At 38.1% G+C, this 22,408-nt stretch overlaps 1 protein-coding gene across 5 annotated transcripts in view; it reads left to right on the top strand.

Annotated features, from left to right (window-relative positions):
- Window positions 1-22,408, top strand: part of LOC105463133 (zinc finger protein 475) — a 91,610-nt gene that overhangs the window by 14,986 nt on the left and 54,216 nt on the right. For 2 of the 5 annotated variants that reach the window (XM_071098553.1, XM_071098552.1), the window contains exons 2-3: window positions 4,447-4,627; window positions 7,373-7,501. In XM_071098553.1, the coding sequence (XP_070954654.1) occupies window positions 4,447-4,627; window positions 7,373-7,501 (310 nt within the window). Of the gene's footprint in view, window positions 1-4,446; window positions 4,628-7,372; window positions 7,541-9,024; window positions 9,490-16,904; window positions 16,976-22,408 lie in introns of those variants that run through there. The other 3 variants (XM_011710076.3, XM_011710075.3, XM_011710077.2) reach the window with 3 other exon arrangements.

Genomic DNA, 22,408 nt, shown 5'->3' with positions numbered 1-22,408 from the left:
TTAGTATAGAATAATAGAATAAAATATTCCACTTCAAATAATACTCTTTTTATAAAAACTTCAATCATCCAGGGAGTCACTTTATTTTCCCTTTTTGCTTGGTCTATGTAACTGTGGATTTATTCACCTAACATCTCTTTTTATGTCTGGTAAGCAGAAATCATAAATGTGTTTCTTTCTGGTTTTGATGTTGCTCTGTGCAAGGTGAAAGTCCCAATAGTTACAGTTAAAAGTAGGCTGATTATATGACATATACATCTACCTAGTTTTATTTCCCCAAAGGAGACCACACAATCAGCTTAATTTGTTTCTGTTTTCATGCCACCTGGCGCTACTAAAGAGCATATTGAAAAAAAGTCATTTAATTCCAACAAAATTTCTTGCAGCTTCAGGTAACTAGGTCTTTTCCATTATTCAATGAATATTCTTCCCTAATTGAATCATTACTACATTCCCCAGGGTGCATAATCCCAGCATCTTTCACTATTCTATTTCCCAGAATTCAAATCTCTTCATTCTCTGAAGATCACTTTGCCTCATACTTAGAAGACTAAGTCCACGTATGTGAGCTCCACCAATTCCTCACTTCTCTGCAACACCTTTTCCCTTTCTCTAGCTTTCCTTTTTTCCCTTTTCTCAGAGGCTAACACCTCCAATTATGCCCTTAATCTCATCTTCTACTGCCTCCTCTGTGATTTTTAATTATCCTATTTCATTGGGGACCTATAATCTTTTCCTCTCTACCTAAGGTATCCCTATCCTATAAACAACAACAAAACAAACCTTTCTTCTACTTTGCTTATCTCTCAAGTTTCTTTTCTGCAAGTTTTTGAAAGTATGTTGTTCTCCTCCTTGACATAACTTTTAACTCCTAACAATTTAGCCTTTACCATTACCACTCCTTTGGAACTAATCTCTCAAAGTTCCTGCTATGGAATCCACTGATAACTCCATCTAATAGCCTTTTCTCAGCCCCTCATTACTCTTTGTAGCATCTGACAGGGTTGATGATACCATATTTCTGGAAACCAGAAATGTTTCCAGAATTCTGAATGGAATCTTTTGTCTGCATGCCCTGTTTCTTTAACTGCAAATTTGAACCTTTCTCTGTGTTTTCTGGCTATAATTTCCCGTGTCCAATATCCCTACTATAAATATTCTCCCAATAATTTTTCTCCATATATTCTTTACATACTCCTATTTATAGAATTTACATGGTTTTAAACATTTTTTTTTCTGTGTGAATAGCTCTGAAATAAATGAATACTGAATTTGCAGGCCTGTATTTCCTGTTTTGGCTGGATTTATTTATTTAAATTCTACAATTATGTCAAACTCAACAGATCCAGAACAAAATGTTTTTCTCCTTCCCTAAATTACCTTTTTGGATTTATAAATTTTATTTGTACTCTGTGCAATGCTTTTCTATAGCTCTATCCTCAGATTTAGACAGGTCCTGTGTTCCTAAAATGGTAGAGGCTTCTGTCAATCCCCAGTCCTCTCCCCAATGTCAGATTGTTACCTCCTATTACTGGGTGTAAGACTTGGTGGGTAGGAGAGTATACACAGATGGTCCCTGCGTGCCTGCCCCTTAAAGGTGCTTACGCTCAGCTACTCTGCCCTTTTCTTGTGGCAGACAATTATGTCTCATATAAAGTTTGGAGCTTGGAGGCTTTTTCTTGGTACTATTGATCTATCTTCAAACTTAGGTAGGCCTTTTAGTTCATCTATTTATCTTGCAACTTTGAGTCTCCAATGGACTCAAAAATTATGATTCTGTAAGCTATTCAATTTGTTCTCATTGTTTAGGTGGAAGCAATGATTCTTCTGCTTTTCTGTATCTTAGACAGAAACCGAATTTCCCTATTGCATCTTATCCTTAACTCTCCCGTAGATTTGGTTCTTCCTAAGAACAAGAAAACTAAGAATTTTAGTTCAAGTAGTTTATTTGGGAGGTGATCTCAGGATACCCCAGTAAAGGAATAGGAAGAGAGACAGTGAAGAGAACAAAGCCCAGCTAGTGTGTTAACAAGTGACTGTGGTCCAGTCACTCTGGGGACTTCTGGAAGACTATATGGAATCAACCTTGGTGAGGAAGCTGGATATGTATTCGATGAGTCTCATCTGCAATTGATGAGCTGCTCTGCTGTGGGCAGAGCCTCCTCCCGATCAAAAAAAGCAAAGAATCACAAGTGCTTGCAGTAGAAAGTTGTTGACATGATTCCAATGTGGGCAGGCATAATAGTGTTAACAATGTCTGTTATAAACTTTCCACTGACATTTATTACTTTTCCTCTCAGATATATGGGTGTACTAGAGCCTGGTGTTATTGAGAAGAGTAGTTATGCCTGATTTATCTTTGTATTCTCCCAGCATAGTAACTTGGATATAATAGTCAGAAGGCAATCGATCAATATTTATTAAATGAGAAAATATAATTTATATAGTATCAATATGAAGAATTCTGGTTAGCTCTTTTTTATTTCCTCCGAAGCCCATGTCCTCACCCCAATCCCAAGTACTCAAATAATATAGTTTAATCTTTTAATTGCAAAAAGATAACATCACCTGACTAGTGGGGATTTTTTTTTAATCACATTGATTTTCCAGTTAACTTAAATGTGATATAATTTTAAACTATGATTTCCAAATCTAAGCTTTATCTAACAGATTTTTTTTCTTTTTTTTTTTTTAATTATACTTCAAGTTCTGGGATACATGTGCAGAATGTGCAGGTTTGTTACATAGGTATACACGTACCATAGTGGTTTGCTGCACCTATCAACCCTTTAACTACATTAGGTATTTCTAGCCCACCATCCCCAATAGGTCCCAGCGTGTGATGCTCCCCTCCCTATATCCATGTGTTCTCATTGTTCAACTCCCACTTATGAGTGATAACAGGGGGTGTTTGGTTTTCTGTTCCTGTGTTAGTTTGCTGACAATGATGGTTTTCAGCTTCATCCATGTCCCTACAAAGGACATGAACTTATCCTTTTTAAGGTTGGATAGTATTCCATGGTGTATATGTGCCACATTTTCTTAATCTAGTCTATCATTGATGGACATCAGGGTTGGTTCCAAGTCTTTGCTATTGTGCATATTGCTGCAATAAGCATACATGTGCATGTGTCTTTATCATAGAATGATTTACAATCCTTTGGGTATATACCCAGTAATGGGGTTGCTGAGTAAATGGTATTTCTGGTTCTAGATCCTTGAAGAATCGCCACACTGTCTTCCACAATGGTTGAACTAATTTACACTCTCCACATCCTCTCCAGCATCTGTTGTTTCCTGACTTTTTAATGATCACTATTCTAACTGCCATGAGATAGTATCTCATTGTGGTTTAGATTTGCGTTTATCTAATGACCGGTGATGATGAGCTTTTTTTCACGTTTTTGGGCTGCAGAAATGTCTTCTTTTGAGAAATGTCTATTCATATCCCTTGCCCACTTTTTGATGGGGTTGTTTGTTTTTTTCTTGTAAATTTGCTTGTTTTTTTCTTGTAAATTTGTTTAGGTTCCTTGTAGATTCTGGATATTAGCCCTTTGTCAGATAGATAGATTACAAAAATTTCCTCCCATTCTGTAGGTTGCCTGTTCACTCTGATGATAGTTTCTTTTGCTGGACAGAAGCTCTTTAGTTTAATTATATCCCATTTGTCAATTTTGGCTTTTCTTGCCATTGCTTTTGGTGTTTTAGTCCTGAAGTCTTTGCTCATGCCTATGTCCTGAATGGTGTTGCCTAGGTTTTCTTCTAGGGTTTTTATGGTTTTAGGTTTGACATTTAAGTCTTTAATCCATCTTGAATTAATTTTTGTATAAGGTGTAAGGAAGGGGTCCAGTTTCAGTTTTCTGCATATGGCTAGCCAGTTTTCCCAATACCATTTCTTGAATAGGGAATCCTTTCCCCATTGCTTGTTTTTGTCAGGTTTGTCAAAGATCAGATGGTTGTAGATGTGTGGCATTATTTCTGAGGCCTCTATTCTGTTCCATTGGTCTATACAGCTGTTTTGGTACCAGTACCATGTTTTGGTTACTGTAATCTTGAAGACAGGTGGCATGCTGCTTCCAGTTTTGTTCTTCTTTTTGCTTAGGATTGTCTTAGTTATATGAGCTCTTTTTTGGTTCAGTATAAAATATAAAGTAGTTTTTTCTAATTCTGTGAGGAAAGTCAATGGTAGCTTGATGGGGATAGCATTGAATCTATAAATTACTTTGTGTAGTATGGCCGTTTTCACGATATTGATTCTTCCTATCCATGAGCATGGAATGTTTTTCCATTTGTTTGTGTCCTCTCTTATTTCCCTGAGCAGTGGTTTGTAGTTCTCCTTGAAGAAGCCCTTCACATCCCTTGTAAGTTGTATTCCTAGGTATTTTATTCTCTTTGTAGCAATTGTGAATGGGAGTTCACTCATGATTTATTTTATGTTACTTACAGCCAGCAATGATACGGCGTCCACCAACAGTTGTTTGCTACATTTGTGGTCGTGAATATGGAACAAAATCTATTAGCATTCATGAGCCACAATGTCTGAAAAAATGGCATAATGAAAACAACTTGTTGCCTAAAGAGTTAAGGAGACCAGTACCTAAAAAACCAGAAGTCAGGACCATTACTGGTAAGTTCCTAGAAAAAAGATTTGAGTGTATAAGGGGAGACTTTTCTCTGTAAACTAATAAGAGCAGAAGTATTTTCTCTTTTTACTTGTTCAAACGACCAAAATCAGCAACATTTCCTGCTTTGGTTAAAGACAAATAAGAAAAACAGTTCTGGAATGCCTATCCAAAGTATTATCTTCCGATGCTGAGACATAAAGACACTGTCCTGGCAACACTGTGCATGAGAGAGACCTATAGGAATTTGCTCTATTTCCCAAAAGTTTCCTTCATATATCATCAAACCCTTTGAATGTAAAATAAATAATAAAATATTTTTAAAATAAAAATAAATAAAACTTAAAAAAATATGAAACTTAAAAAAAACCTTTGGGAACATCCAAAGTCATGTTTCCAAATATGAATGTGTCTTGGTGTTCACAGAGCAGGGGTACCAAACTTGAATTTTCACCAGGTCCACTAGTCAGGTTATGACATTGAGTAAACTGGTCTGTGTGTACAACAAAGGGGAAGTAAGGACTACGATGAGGTGTGGAGCATCAGATCACTCTAAAGGAGACAGGCCGCTGCCCAGTTCCAGCTGGTGTTATCATTAAGAAATTTAGTCCAATGTACTCATATCTTTCAATAACACAAAACAAACTAGAAATCCAGACATCTATTTTAAGTTTCCAGAATTTTTTGCATTTAATCATTTGTAAAGCCTGGTGCAAACCAAATGAAACTGAAACTACACTGCCATGTTTGGCCTCATCACAAAGCCTCATGCTTATTCATTTAGGGTATGAGAATAGTTAAGAAAATATTTTTGCCATGCAAGCTCAGACTTATCATATTTTTACCATTGTCATTTTCTCAGTAGATCCCCTAAACCATCTCATAGGACAATGTTGGTTTTAAGAGGAGTATCTTTCAATTTATCCGTTGTCCTATGTAACCATAGATTTGCAATGCTGAAAAGTACCTTGGGGGGGTCATTTAATGTCAATTAGTCCAAAGCACTTGTGTCAGAGATGTGACACAAGGAGAGTTTTATAACAACCTACAAAGTAGATCCTAGATTGTATGATAAATTCTAGATCCTGCTAGATCCTAGCTGTTCACAGTCCTTGCCAAAAAGAGGGCTTTACATACAGGTGGGACAAGAGCTGAAGATGAATACAACCAGCTACTGAAATTAGAGAATTTTCCACAAACAGGTTGTTTATTTCATTGAAACTCTCTTTCCAGCATTTCTCACTTGGTGTCAAAATCTGTTTCCTTCCCTTCTGATCTTTATCACTTTCTCTGCTTGACCATAACTACCAGAAGGCTAGAAGTAAGAGGAACGATTAGTCTGAAAGCCCTGGTGGTTCACCATTCTGTTACTGCCTACAGATGGAAAAGATAGGTCCTATAACTGCATTGTCTTCCTCTCAGTCCCACGTTATTTATCTCTGAAGATGCCCTTCCTCTCTAGGTAAAAATATTTCACATTACCATTTTTATCTCATGAACTCATTGTAGTCATAGGGTTCAACTAACCCCTCTTCCTGATCTGAAATCAAAGCCCTATGCAAAAACACTTAGAAATGTGATGAATCACCTTCAAGTGAGAGTCAATGACTACTCTGGAATTTTTGAATTCATTTTAAAACTCATATGAGTAACGAGAAAGTCAGCATCATTCTTTTCTCATTTTTCAAAGCACTCAAAATACACATTCATATCCCACATAGACAGTGACGTTTGCTATATCCAAAGAAGAAATACTAGATTTTGCTGGGATTTAAATTCCCATGGAGCAGAAAAGTAAGAATTAGGAGCAGACATGTTAAAAAATTTAAGATTCACTGTGGTTGTGTGAACCATTAGATAGAAATAGTATGTGAATTGCCTAAGCTTTAACGAAGTAATCGATGCTGTGCCAAAGATAAAAACTAAGTAATATGTTTCTGAGTGCCTTGTTACATTTTGGGGGTCTATTTTCAGTGGTTCTAAGATATAGTCAGTTTAATGTACTAAAGTCATTCTATTTTAACTAAGGTTTATTAAAGCTAAATCCCACATTGTTTCTCTAAAATAAAGCCATATGCTTTTTTCCCCATGCTCTGCCAATGAAGATTATACATTTCTCATCTGTCTTTGTTATTTTCTTAAGGACACATCTTTTTGTCAGATTATTCTGTTTGCATTCTCCACTTTGATTACTTAAAGAATATCTGAGTTTATGACCATGAAGAGATGATAAGTTTTTAAGATACAATTCATCTTAAATTCACTCTCAACTGTCAGTTTGGCTTCTAAAAACATTCCACTGAAGAATTACAGAAAAGGAAAATACAAATACATGCTGATTCCCCTTTGTAAGCTTATATTTAGAGTCAACTGAAAGAAGGCCAAAAGTTAGATTTGCAAAATAAGGATGTATATGCAAAGATGTTAATAATTAGTGAAGAATGCATATCATACCATGTAAAACAATGTCTTTCCTTTTTAAAATCCGAAGAGTGAAAACCTCTGTCTGATTCCCAGCTAACTTTACTCAACCCTTGAAAGAGCGAGCAGCCCTTTCTTTTTTGGAGGCAAAAGTAATATGATTTGTTTAAAATACTCAGTGAACAGGTATTTCCTGAAAATATTTTCCATAGAAAGTAGAATATGGTTCTCCCTAATAAAAACTGATTCATTTTACCTTTTTCTTTCCTTTTTGTTTTTGGTATTTTTTTCCCTTTTTTTCCTTTTGCTTTTTCCCTTTAACTTTCCAGCCAAAGGCTTCTATGATCTTGATGCTTTAAATGAAGCTGCTTGGACAAGTGCCCAGAGCCAGTTGGTTCCCTGTAATGTTTGTGGGCGTACCTTCCTGCCAGACAGACTGATTGTTCACCAACGATCTTGTAAGCCCAAAGCCGCCAAGTAAAGCCCTTTTCTCTCTACTGAAGTGTTACAGGAATTAATCCCTTTGAAAGAGATTGGGATAGGGTGGGAAGGAGAAAAAGGAGGTGACGAGGGGAAACAAGGAAAACTGCAATTGACCAAGGGCTGTTCTAGCAGGGGAGGCCCAGCTCAGCGCTTTGGTGTTGTAAGCGTTGCTCACTATTATGCAGTTGGGCAAATGCTCTGGTTTTAACAAGCAGCTGTATGTGCATAGGCACGCTGGGGACCATTTCACACTTTTGTCAGGCAGATTTACAAGCAGGCTGCTTCTCATCAGAGCTGGGATTTTGTCTAAAAGAAATTTCAGAGCCAACCGTCCCCATTTTTCTTCCATTTTCTTTCCTGAACAAGATTTTGAACTTCACAATTAGGGCTCTTATTCAGTGCACAAGGGCTCCAGAGGCAACTTCAGGCAACTCTTTAATCCCAGGAAGAACTGGATTCCTTCCTCTCCCTGAGCTTTCTGAAATAACCTGTCATTCCACATGTCCTTTTATCCAGGGACATTTTTTGAGTTATTGATTGGGGCAGTTCTTTTCTCTATAAGATTGTTCAACAGCAGAGACACTCAAAACATCGCTGAGAACTCAAAGTACCGGAACCATATCTAACTCATTCTCGCTTTCAAATGGCAAGAAATGCTACAAGATATTTCAGAGCCACTGCCAGCCTCATGTATCAGGAGACTGCTGCAATACAATTCATCAAAATAGGTGGAAGCTAGCTAGCTCCTTCCTTCTTTAGGAGAAGTCCAGCATGAATTCTTTATGCCGTCATAGGGGTTTATAGGTGTTTTATTGTTGTGGTCTAAATGCCTGCCAGAAAGTTCTGTGCCTCCCCACCCAAGGCTCATGCACAGTAAGTGGGTTGTGAAACTGCTTAGTATTTTAGAGTCCTTGAATGTGTATTAATCGAGGTGGGGCTCTCCTGGGAGGATGCCAGGGTCAGGGAGGGACTCTGCCCAGGAAATTCTGCTCCCCCAGGCTGTGCTGCTTTGCCTGGACTCCCGGTGGTTTTGCTTGAGATCTTTGTTCATTTTATGGCGGAATTCCAGGGCCATTCTGGATCCAGTGGGTTCCTGCAAGCCTCACATTCATGACTTTACACAGCATAGTCAGATCCAAATTACACAGGCTAATTTATTCTACCTAATACTTTGATCATACTTCTACTTATAACACAGGGTTGGGTTAGGATAATTGTGCAAATCTTTCTATTTTTTCTGCCTGCTTCAAAGGAAGCAAGAGATGAACTTTTTAAGTCTTTAGATACCCTCAAATAAAAATCTTGTGAAAAATCATGGCATTTAGTGACTCATAGTTGATGATTTAGTTGTTTTACCTTATTAACCAAAGTGACAAAAACATCAAATAGATGTTGAGTTTACTGTGGGTCAGGCACTGTGCTAAGTGCTTCATATATGTTACATTATATACATCTCATGTCAAGCCTACAGAAGGATATCATTATCTTTATTTTACAGATCAGAAAACTGATATTTGGTCTAAACAGCTAACTCAAGGTCACACTGAGCTTGAGTTAAGGAATAGTGAAGGAAGCAAACTCAGGACTGCTGGACTTCCAATTCCACACTCATCCATTGCTATATGTATGCTGGATTTCATCACTAATAAGATTACCTATACTAACACAATTGATCTGACAAATCTGAAACATTTTGTACATTATTTAAGTAACAAAGCAAATGGGAATCTTAGCATACGTGCAGTTCTGCTGCTGATTTGGGTTTAACTTAGACTGAGGTGAAAACAAGCTTGAAGTGGACAGTGTTAGGTTTTTCAAAAGACACTTCTGCATTTTGCTGATGTTCAGAAATCAAGTAGCAGTGAATATAAAAAATTCTGGCCTCAACCATGAAATGAGTTGCCACTCAGGTCATAATAAGTGACTTTTGAGCATGACAAAAATAAAAATTAAAAACCCAACATCCTTATGTGTATGAAGCATTAAGTCTGTGAGTTCTTGAAGTGGTTGAAAAGAATGAGCTCTTGTAGAAATCATCATATCCATGAGGAACTGTGAGCCAGCTTGAGACACATCAAGGTGCTGAGTATGGAGATTCCACGATGGCTCCACCTCAGCTGGCCTACAAATGTTCCATGGAATTAAATCTGGAGCAAGCTCAGTTATAATGACATCAACCCAAGAGTTCTGGTCTATGATCAAGGCAAGTCATTAAAGTCTCTCTATTAATGGGAAAGCACTCACCTTCTCTGCCAATGGCCTTCCCACAGTGTGTTCACATCTGCACAGCTCTTTGTAACTCTCAAAATAAAATAATTTCTTTAACAATGCTTGGCACCTCCATGAACTATGAATTCAAACCTTGAAATAGTTCCCATAGATACTGTTTTAGATTATAAAGAGCAGATACTAGATGAAGGTACTAGGAAGTCTACACTAACCCAGGCCATTATTGTTGGGTGTGGGACGTAATGCTGTTACAGGCATCAACAACAATGCAATTTCCTCACCATTCTGTTACTTGGCACTGCGCAAAGTTTAACTGAATTCCCCTCTAGTCAAAGTTATAGGAAGAATTCCAGGATCTCTTGATGCTCATTTGCATTCAATTAACATCAAACTTTTAGGGTCCGTCCTACCAGAAGGGGGCTGAACAAGAATGTTCTAGTCAGGGGCATGCAGAGGGGAAATCTCTTACCCTGAGTGAGCATGTCAATCTCTCAGATCCATTATGGGGGCTCTTTAGATAGCTTCATTATAGTATTTCCTTTTTCAAAACTTTTATTCTAGGTTCAGGGATACATGTGCAAATTTGTTATATAGGTAAGCTGTGTGTCACGGGGGTTTAGTGGACAGATTATTTCATCGCCTGGGTAATAAGCACAGTATCTGATAGATAGTGTTTTTAAATCTTCTCCCTTCTGCCTCCCTTCACCCTCTACCCTAAAGTAGGTCCTGGTGTCTGTTGTTTCCCTTCTTGTGTCCATGTGTTTTTGTTGTTTAGCTCCCAGTTAAAAGTGAGAGCATGTAGTATTTAGTTTTCGGTTCCTTCATTAGTTTACTTAAGATAATGGCATCCAGCTCCATCTACGTTGCTGCAAAAGACATGATCTCATTCTTTTATATGGCTGTGTAGTATTCCATGGTGCATATGTACCACATTTTCTTTATTCATTCTACTGTTGATGGGCATTTATGTTGATTTCAGGTTTTTGCTATTGTGAATAGTGCTGTAATGAACATACATGTGTATGTGTCTTTATGGTAAAATGATTTATATTCCTTTGGGTATATACCCAATAATGGAATTGCTGGGTAGAATGGAAATTCTGTTTTAAGTTCTTTGAAGAATCACCACACTGCTTTCCACAATGGCTGAACTAGTTGACATTCCCACCAATAGTGTATAAGCATTTCTTTTTCTTGGCAACCTCGCCAGCATCTGTTATTTTTTGACTTTTTAATAATAGCCATTCTGACTGGGGTGAGATGGTATCTCATTGTGGTTTTGATTTGCATTTCTCTAATGATAAATAATGTTGAGCATTTTTTCATATGATTGTTGGTCATATGTATGCCTTGTTTTGAAAAGTATCTGTTCATGTCCTTTGCTAACTTTTTAATGGAGTTGTTTTTTGCTCATAGTTTTGTTTAAGTTCCTTATGGATTCTGGATATTAGACCTTCGTTGGATGCATAGTTTGCAAACATTTTCTCCCATTCTGTAGATTCTGTTTATTCAGTTGATAGTTTCTTTTGCTGTGCAGAAACTCTTTAGTTTAATTAGGTGCCATTTGTCAATTTTTGTTCTTGCTGTAATTGCTTTTGGCATCTTGTCATGAAATCTTTCCCAGGTCTTATGTCCAGAATGGTATTTCCTAGGTTATCTTTCAGGGTTTTTATAGTTTTATGTTTTACATTTAAGTCTTTAATCCATCTTGAGTTGATTTTTGTATATGATGTAAAGAAGAGGTCCGGTTTCAATCTTTTTCATATGGTTAGCCAGTTATCCTACTACCACTTATTGAATAGGGAATCCTTTCCCCATTGCTTATTTTTGTAGACTTTATTGAAGATCAGATGATTGTAAGTGTGGAGACTTATTTGTCAGCTCTCTCTCTCTTTCATTCATCCATTTGTCTGTTTTAATACCATACAGTATTGGTTACTGTTTCCTTGTAGTGTAGTTTGAAGTCAGGTAGCATAATGCCCTCAGCTTTGTTCTTTTTGCTTAAGAATGCCTTGGCTATTTGGACTCTTTTTTGGCTGCATATACCATAGTATTTTCTAACAAGTATTTTTTTTTCTTTTTTTTTCTTTTTTTAAGACAGTTTCACTCTTGTTGCCCAGGCTGGAGTGCAATGGTACGATCTTGGCTCACTGCAACCTTCATCTCCTGGGTTCAAGCGATTCTCCTGCCTTAGCCTCCCAAGTAGCTGGGATTACAGGCATGCACCACCACACCTGGCTAATTTTGTTTTTTTAGTAGAGATGGGGTTTCACTATGTTGGTCAGGCTGGTCTCAAACTCCTGACCTCACATAATCCACCCACCTTGACCTCCCAAAGTGCTGGGATTACAGGCGTGAGCTATGAGCCACCACTCTATATGGCAAATAAATATCCAGTACCCTCCTTTGCAAACCTGATAACAGCACTTGGTCTTTCTGTATTCATTTACTTCTGGCATGAGTAGCACTTCTTTATACTCTTTTCTGAGACCAACTCATATGGCTTAAATCCCATATCAGGTCAGAGTGGGAAGTCCTGCCCTTTCCTTCCCCACTCCTGAGAGGTCCTTTCCCTCCTCTGGCAATGGTCCCACTTCCCTTATCATTTATGACTTTCATATTGACTCACTGTCTGGACCACTCAAACTGCTATGCCTGTTTCTGCTAGCCCTGCCTGCTCTCTGTGAGCACTGTGGTAAGATATGAAAAATGAAGCTTTTCTGCACTTGGAGGAAACCACACAAATGAGAACCAGTGAAGTTTCCAGTAGAGGCCAAATTGGGTGCTGTGGAGAGAATATATACCAGGAAAAACACTGCTGGGTTATCTCAGGATGGTAGACCTTTTTGCTAAGCTCTTTTAAAATTTTGTTATAAAACAGATACACTCATTGCGAAAAGTATAATGAAGTCTCATGTTCTCTACATCCAGGTAAACCTAGTTGTTGACATCCACTGAGGTTGAATTTGAATGGTTTAAATTCCAACTACTACTATTTTTAATTAAAAGGAAGATGAAGATGGCAGGGAGGGGTTGCTGGGATCCCAAGATTCCAGGGTATCTCTGACAATGCCTTTCAGTCCTCCTTACAGGAACATGAAATTAAGCCAGCATGGTCATAAGCTTACTGTGAGTGAGATAAGAATGTGAAATCTGCCCTAGGCATCCTGGGGCTGGGTCCCATCATTGTTGACACTGATCACCCTAGAGGCCAAGGGTTTTCAGATGTCTTTTAGTTAACTGAGAATGTGTTAGGCAAAATAATGGGCCCCAAAGATGTTGACATCCTAGTCTCTAAAACTTGTGAACACAGGAGCTTAAATGGCAAAGGGAAATTTGCAGATATGATTAAGTTATGGACCCTGAGATGCAGAAACCTTATATGAGTTCTAAAAAGTAGAAGAAGGCAAAGGGTGGGTGAGAGAGATGGCAGCATAAGAAGGGTTTAACACTGTTGCGGGTTCTGAGCTGCAGGGAGCTACGTACAAGAAGTAAGAGAAGCCCCTCAGAGCTAAAGGCCACCCTCAGCTGAGAGCCAGCAAGGAAACAGGAGCCTCAGTTCCACAAGCACAAGTGGCAAAGTAAATTATTTTAAGAACAGGAATGAGCAAGGAAACAGATGGTCCCTCAGAGCCTCAGAAAGAAATGCAGCCATGCCACCTTGTTTTGCATCAGGGGAGCCTAGGATTGAAGTTCTAACCCTACAGAACTGTGTGAATATCTGTGTTGTTTGAGCCACTGAGTTTGTAGTAATTTGTTATGGCAACCACAGGCAAAGAATGCAAGATGCATCTATGTGGTGTAAAGTAGGACCAATAAAATCGCCTATTGATCAGAGGCATACAGCTCTCAAGCCCATAAAGGTTACTGGCTACTTCCACAGCTTGTTTTAGTGAGAGAGCAACTAGATAACATTCTGGAGGGGCAGATACCCTAATTAAAAACTGGCTCCAAGATTTGCCACCATTGAATACACAACTATTTTGCAGTGTGTATAAATTTTAGTTGCAGATTACTGATGTTATGCTAAGGAAAAATACTGTCTTTAATATTCTTAATCACAAAGCTGATTCTGTCATATGTACATACTTGTTTTTAAAGTAATAATAAATGGACAAATGCAGTTGAATTATTTGATGATTGACTATTGGCACCAATAGCTCCATGCCCTTGCCCTGCCCACCTGTCTGTACTAGAAGTCATATTCCTTTCCATTAGCTGCAGAAAGAAGATAATAACTGCATAATCAGGAATGGTAAGCAGTTATAGGAACCTCTCAATAAGGCACTGACTGAAAAATAATCAAAACATCTGAGCTCTGGAAATGCACATATGTTTTGAACAAATTCCAAAATTCTCATAAGATTTTCACTGGGGCTTTCCTAAGGAGCCATTTACAGATCTAAAAAGTAGCCTGGACCATCAAAATAACTGCTTACCGGGTAGACAAAGGGTGTTCAAAAGCACCTGATTTGAGGACCAGAGTTCATCTATATTATCAAACTTACCTTCAATGCCCTCATCTCCCATCTTTGAACCTTCTGCATCAATTTCCCCATCAAGGTTTCTTCTGCAGTCTCCGTTGCCACCTTCTGCCTACCTCTGCGCAGTGGAGTAAAAACAGCTCCATTGTTCCTGTTGGAGTGAAAACTCAAGTGCTCCATGATAAAGATATTCCTTCATCTCCCCTAATCTTCCCTTTAACATTTTATTGCCTGTATCCCTTTGTCAACTTTTCACTAGGTATTTCATTGCAAAGACATCTGAGAAACTCATCTATGCTAATAGATTCATGGAAGATCATGGTTGAATGTGCTATCTCTTTCAGGTGATAGTTCTTTTAAAAGAAGATTCCTGGAAGTATTACGTCTTTATCCCAAGTAATGAAATCCATGTGGTGGAATTTTAGACAGTGGTATTGAAATGGGGGCTGAGAGGGCATGGGGAGTGAGCGTCTCCTTAACCACTGGTGTGCCTTAACCCACCACACAGACCTGTGCTAACTTTCCATCTCAGTAGGGGCTTCTCTGACTATAGGGTATCCATTTATAGCTTGTATTGAGACAAGCTAGTTGCTGCAATAAATAAGACCAAAAGAGTATAATGGCTTAAATAAGATAGAAAATTATTTCTTGCACTAAAAAGAGCATTGGGCAAGTGAGCAGTTAGTAAGCTATCCCTTTCTCATAAAATCAGTCAGGGTCCTAGGCTGATGAAGTTTCTATTTTCAACATTCCATATGAGGCACTCAAAAGTTGCCCTAGTTGTGGGGGAGTGGGGGAGGTGGAGGGCTTTCCTTTCAGCCTTGCCAGAAGAAAAGATGAAGGAGTTAGCCATTTGGCAGTTTTGTACAGGCCCAGTCTGGAAGAAATGCTCCTCATATCACTAACATTCCTTGGCTGAATCTCAGCCACATGGTAGTGCCTAAGTGCAAGAAAGGATGAGAACTGTGTTCTTTCTGCAGCTTCAGGAAGGAGAGTTGCACAAGAATTTGGGGGACTAATTAATGGTGTCTCCAAGCAGCTCAAACATGAATCTATTTCTGGCTTCTTGTTTAGGGACTACTTTCCCTCTTACAGAAAACCAACAATATTTGGGCATTGTTCTTGCCATCAAGAACAACTTGTCTTGCCAGACAAGTTTGGCAAATAAAGACAAAAAATGTGAAACTTTAAAAAATTGCAGCCATTTTCATATATTAGGCATAGGAGCATCATTTCTTTTTTGAAAGAGAGAATCAATGTATTTGTTTGAGGAAACACTTTTAGAGGTGTTTTGTTATGCAAAGTTTAATCTTGGGTTTAGTCTCATAAATGAGAAGTCTCATTGGGGCCAAGATGAGAGAGACAATTTTGCAAAAGAATGTGAATAATGAATGGCCACCTTTGGAGTGGAAAGAGCTCCAACTCTGGGTAATTATGAAGTAAATTAGTTTTTCATCCTCTGTCTGGAGTCTGACAGAAAGAAATTGGAGCTCTGGACTCAGCACAAGATCAAGAGGAACATCCACCTATATGAGAAGGGACTGAAACCATAAGCCATAGCAACATATCAGCAATACAGACTGAGATGAGACAGCAGGTGGGACTCTACATTGGGATAAGACCAGTAGACTTAAGAGCAGTGGTCACTATTACCAAGTTTTAAGTGTTCCTTTTCTGCATTCTAATTCTGAATATTACCTTCCTCCCTCAGTACAGTTTTATTATTCACTCTGGCCTATTATTAGCTATGCTTATGAAACTTTATGAAACGTGCAAAAAAGCAGTTAGAAGCAACATATGGCAAGCAACAGCTACAGAAATCCTCAGAGTCACCTGAGGAGAGAACTAGGATTCGTGAGATCATCCAACAAGGGTTTGGATCTTGGCGTTTTTTTTGTTGTTGTTGTTGTTCTTGGCTAGCAAACGTGTATCTGACCATGGAAGGCCAAAGAATGGATATATGGTTAAATATATTCAAACAAAATATCCCAACACTTTGGGAGGTCAAGGTAGGAGTATCAGTTAATCCCAGGAGTTCAAGACCTGTCTGTGCAACAAAGTGATACCCTGTCTCTACAAAAAAATTTTTTAAAAAATTAGTTAAGTGTGGTGGTCGCCACTTGTCAGGAGGATGAGGTGGGAGAATCTCTTGAGCCCAGGAGTTGGAGGTTATACTGATCCATGATCATGCCACTGCATTCCAGCCTGAAGAGCAGAGCAAGACCCTGTCTTTAAAAAAAAAAAATCAACGAACAACACAAGACTCAGTGTAATTGTACCAAATGGTGTTGTAAGGGCTCTACCTCCTGCAGCCAAAGCAGATGGGAGGACTGAAGTTGTTAGGAAAACCTCACTGCAGAGGGAATTTGGATCTGACCCTGAAAGGATGAGAAGGTAGAGGCAGCAGGGGCGCTAGAAGACACCCCAAGGAAAAAACCCATAGAAACTGTGGGATACTCCATGAATTGCAGGGTTGGATATGTTTTGTTTCCACTCTAATTGGCCTGTTTTTCTTTGTAATCCTCTGGGTTTGTCCACAGGATTTCCTGATAATTTGATAACGCATGTTACTTTGCCTTAATCTGTTATATTTTCTAGACCACAATTTCCTAACCAATGTGCCCATTATTGATGTGCTAACACATTAATCCCTTTGGCTCTCCAGGCTGTCCTCCAGGACCTGTGGTGTTCACCTCTGGCTATAAGCAGCCTCATTGGTGAACACTAGCTTGTGTATTAGCATGTACATTAGATGCTGTAAAGTGAAACATGGTGGGACGCTCTGCAGCCTACATGCTAGTAAGTGACATTGACCATGGGGAGGAAAAGTATAGTAGCATTCCAGACTGTATGGAATGTGGAATCCAAATGCACGTCGTGTCAACTTTTAAAAAGTTATCAATATTAATGTTTTACTCACTCTAGTTAAAGGTATTATTTCTCTTCCTCTCTTTTTTTACTTGCTTCATTTTCCTCTTATATCACCAATGCAGTATTTTCCAGAGAGCGGAGGAACCCAGATGCAGAAGGTGATGAAGCAATTCCATATACCTTTTAGCAATGAAGGATAGAAAGAAAACCCATATATAGCTGGGTTATAAGGGGAGGCTCTGGGGGTATCTAAGAGTGGCCATGCTGTGTGTGCAGGTTATCTGGAAGCCCAACCAACACTGGGCAGCAGATCAGAGGAACAGCTGAAGCAGGGATGAAGGGCAGGACCAGGGTCTGTATACAAGGAATGATAGGGCTGTCGACAACAAAAAGATCATAGCAGTTATGGCTTCATTTCTTTCAAGCCCCTAACTTTCCACAGGTACGAAGACAAGTCAGACAAGTTGTTTGACTTATCTGTTTTCATTCTGGAGGTCATTGGACAAGATGACCTCTACAAGAATAGTGTGGGTGGGCCTAAAGATTAGGAAGTTTATAAATCTACCTTTCCCATTTTTGTTCCCATATTTTTTTTTTTTTTTCTAATTTCATTGTCTCACAATCGCATTGTCTCTATCCCCATTCATTCCATTTCTCTTCTCAGAAGCAGGCTCATTTCATACAACTCTAATAATAAGCACTCTCTAGCCAGAAGAGGGCAGTATTTGGAAGTGTTGAACGTAGAAATCCTCATGGTGCAGGCACAGGCATTAACAGGCTGATGGGTTCTCTTTTTTTCATACGGCTGCAGCGAACTGTGAAAAGAGCATGCATTTCTTCTGGAGTCATATCAAATGACTCCTTCATCTCCCCACTCCCAACTTTTTAAAGAAATAATCATAAATATTTAAGATATAAATATCAAGTTGGCTTAATAACAGGCCACATTTTGGCTAGTTTCATGAGAAACTTACACAGCATATAGAATGCAAATATCCACATACTGTGAACAGAAAGTATATGGTGTATTCAGGCAAAACAGATACTTTGCTTAGAGTATGCCTGCTCCTACTAGGCAGTTGGGCAAGTAGAATTTGTGTTCTATCAAGTTTAAAAAATGTGCAAGTTAAGACAAGAAAGTGTTAACTGTCTCAATACATATTTACGGAGGTCCTATGAGGTGTCACGTACTAGCTGGACAATGGAGCGATGTGTTGATGACTTCAACAAGGAGAGAGAGTGGGTCTAGGTGGTGGCATGGGCTTGAAAGAAATGATTTTTGAAGAAGGAAGGAAAAGTTCTGAAAAGGGAAAGCAATGAGGACTAAAGAGGGTACCTACTCCATCCCTGGGTCCTGTGGTGTGGAATATGGGAATTCAACAGTGTCCTCAAAGGAAAGCTGAGTTTTATTTAGATTAAGAGAATTTTTTCAAACATTTAGAGAAGAAATTGAGGACACGGGAGATTTGGTTGATGACAGGCCATAAGGCAATAAAGAAAGGGGTTGGGAGTAGAGAGCATGGCTGGCTTTCAGAGTGTATAACCTATGTAGTCAGACAGAGCCCTGTGCTCAGAAGGGCCCCATGCTGGTTTTAATGTTTAGCTGATACCATCATGAAATTCTTAATAATTTTTTAACGAGGAGACCAATGTTTTTATTTTGCACTAGGCTCTGCAAATTACACGGCTGGAGGTCAGGGAGAAGTTTGAGTAATGTAAGACAAGAGAATTTACACATCTGTCTGTGGATATGAGGCTTCATAATGCTCTGGGAAGCCAGAATTTCTGGTGGCACTTAAATTAAGTGGAGATATAATTCCCAATGAGATTAGTACTGGGGGTCTTTTAGGGAATGCTTGTTCAGTTCTAACTGAAGCTTCCTTCTAGGACAAGGTGGAGATGTTGAGAGAAGGGATGCTGGGAGGGAGGCAGTGTTCAGAGAGCACTTACTATTCTGTGGGTCGGTAACCGGGAGGCTTAAATGGGGGCATTTGGGGCCTCACTTAGCTTCAGGGGCATTTGGCGCTTAGTCATTTCCTTTCTAGACTTAAGTGTAAAGTGTGGTGCAGGATTAAGGGAGCTTTGGGAGCCTCCAGTCTCACTGTAGGTAACCTTGCATGTGGAAGAGAAGTTGTCTTCTCAGAAGTCCTAGAGTCAATCACACATTTCAATGTAGTAAAATGTTAGACTTTGGTTTTCTGCTTTCTGATTATAATGTATAGCTTAAAGAGCCTTTTCAAGCCTTCCAAAACTATAGTCTCCTAAGTTTCTTCTAAGAATTTTTAGTTTTTATATTTAGATCTTAGCTACCTGAAATTTTATTATTATTATTAGGTGCATATTAGGGATCTAACTTTTTCCCCAATGAAATTTTCTAGTATAATTTATTAATTTATCCTATATATAAATAGGTTCATTTTTGGATGTTCCATTCTGTTCTTTTGATCTATTTTCCCAAGTCTGCAACATTATTACATTGCTTACATGATTATATCTTTAGAGTACATTTTTATATTGTGTAGAAAAGTCCAGTTTCTTTTTCAAAGTTTTTTTTCTTTTTGGCTCTTCTTACTCCTTTTTTCTTCTAGATGAATTTTAGAATCAAGCTCATCAAATAACATTGCAAAATTCTTCTAGTGTATTGATTTGTATTGAATCATATTAATATATTCTTTTTAGTAATAATCAGCATCTTTTCAATATGGACTCTTTCTACTCAGGAACACAATATGTAATCTACGTTTTAAACAATAAATCTTCAATCTTGAATTCTGCTCATCCACTCATGCTAATTTGTTTTACCAATAACTCAATCTTTTTGCACATTTTTGTGGGACCCTTGGCATCTCCCTTTTAAAAGTCATGTGTGTTTTTCAGATAACTCTGAGCCACCATGAATATATAGAGAGTAAAGAATTTGAGAACAGTAAAACCTTTATATCATGAAATTTTCTAAGTGCTAAGGGCTTCTGTTCATTCCTTAAATCTACGCTATCAAATTGTTTATTCTCTTAAGTGCTCTAGAAAAGATTTGAAACATTTTGCCTTAGACCCTGAAGGTGTCCATATCAATATCTTCCCTATAATCAAGTGGTTAAAATATAAAGCCATATAAAATTATATGCTAGGCATCATTGCAAATCAATATACAATTGGAAAATCACTTCACATAGCTCACTTTTTAAAGGCAACCAAAACCTTCAGCCATACCCAGCTTGTAAAATAAGGATATTCAGAAAGAAGAAAATAATTTTTATTCAGCCAGTTTACTTATTCCACTGTTCAAGGCTAATCAAGGCATATGATTAATAATAGTCTCTTAAAATTGCATCCTGAGAAATGTTTTCACTTAAGTTTAATGAAAAACACTTGGAAGCAACTGAGTGCTATGGAGAAGTGGTTAGTTATTATCCTTGTTTATAAATTAACATAAGTTTAAAGAGTAGTTGATGCTGAAAGCTAAAATGTTAATTTCTTTTTCATAAGCATTTTTCCATCCAAACTGAAACCGAAAGATTGACACGTGTCAGAGGGCAGTTAGCTTGCAAAAGAAGCTCGAGGCCAGAGATTTGAAACCAGAGATGGTGGACTGGATAGGCTGATAAAAACAAGGAGCCCAGTAGGTGGCAATAGAGGCTCTTCTCTTCCCTATGTCCAGGCATTTTAAGTCATCTCTCTTCTTAACCCATCATTAAGGCAAACCTAATTTCAATTATCTATGGTCCCCTTGTTCTCACGGAAATAAGGATGAGAGGATTCAGGGTGGAGTAGGAGGAATGAAAGCTTGTACAGAAAATCTGAGCCCTTGAGAAGGGCTTTGCTTTCCCACATCGCTGAAGATGCCTATTTAGAAAGAACACATATGTTTTAGTAGGCTCTGAACATACTAATTGTAAGGATCTTTTTTTTTTTAGGTGGGGAGTGACAATACAATTTTAATCACCAATAGCTTCCAGCTTAATAGTAAGGCTTTTGGCTGACTTTCATCCAGCTTATTAGTTCAAAGGGAGCTCACTGAAATCCTTGAACTATTAATGACTGTTATAAAGATTGAAAAATTTAAAATATCAAGTGTTTTCATGCACAGCAGGGAGAAAACTGAGATGTTACTCATAAGAAGAACTTCTCCTCTATCAACTTAGGAGAATTTGGAAGAGGAAAACTTCTATAACAGGTTGGATTAGTATTTCCAGATCACACTAATGAAAGAAGAGATTATTCTATACAATGTTTCTCAAAGATCTGTCCAGAAAGGAGACAGGAATTTCTATTGGGATTTTTTTTTATTTCATTTTTAAAGTATAGTTAATGGAAACAATAGTCTTCAGAGCTTAGAGCTTGAGTTTAAAATTCCACTTCCATCAATTACTACCTGTGGGATCTTGAGTAAATGACTTGTCTTTTTTGTACCTCAGTTTTTTTTTTTTAATCTGTAAAATAGGATTTATATATTTACCTCATGGGGTTGTGAGTAATAGATGTAAAGCACTTAGAACAGTATTGTCATAAAAAACTACTCAACAAATATTGCCTATTATGGCACAGACAATTAGTGCTCACTGCTTATTTATTTGTTCTTTTACATTTCCCAGCTTGACCATGTGCCTAATTATAGCCAATGAACTGGAGCAGAGGGATGGAGGCAGTTAAGAGCCAGTGTGCCTTTGAGCTCTCTCTTTCCCTGATGAGGAAAACCTGGGGGCTGCGTATTTCAAATGATATACCTCCAAGATGCAGAAGAGCCACCCAGCCCACACCAGGGCATGATGAGGGTGACAAACATACATTGTGTTCAGTCGCTGAGATTTCAGAGCCAATTTATTGCCATAACATAGCTTCATTATGTAAGGAAGATGTTAACAGTTGACTATTAAGAGTTTCTTTATGAATATGGTATTGCTATTTCTAGTTAATGACTAATCAAATGTCAAGATAAAATAAGTAGCAGGCTGACTTCTAGTTCTTAATAAACTGGTTGTAATCTCCTTTGAGAGTAGAGTCTTCATCTATCTTATTTACCATTGAAATGTCAGTACCTAGAATATTACTTGGCACAAAGTAAGTGCTTACATATTTTTATTAAGATACTGCACATTTTCAAGATGCATAGCCCTCTGCATACATTGTGGAGAACATAGGAGATTAAAACCATGGTCTTTGCTCGCAAGGAGAATATAAACCAAAATAAAGAAACAAATACACCTGTCTCCTATCTCGTCCACACCTATCCCCTGGTACACAAACCAGTGACATTGCTGCTTCAACTAAGAAATTCTATATTTAAATTCTAATGTATGC

Source organism: Macaca nemestrina, chromosome 6 (genome assembly GCF_043159975.1).
Source record: "Macaca nemestrina isolate mMacNem1 chromosome 6, mMacNem.hap1, whole genome shotgun sequence".
In the NCBI taxonomy this organism is placed as follows: Eukaryota; Metazoa; Chordata; class Mammalia; order Primates; family Cercopithecidae; genus Macaca; species Macaca nemestrina.
This window is presented reverse-complemented; position numbering and strand designations above follow the sequence as displayed.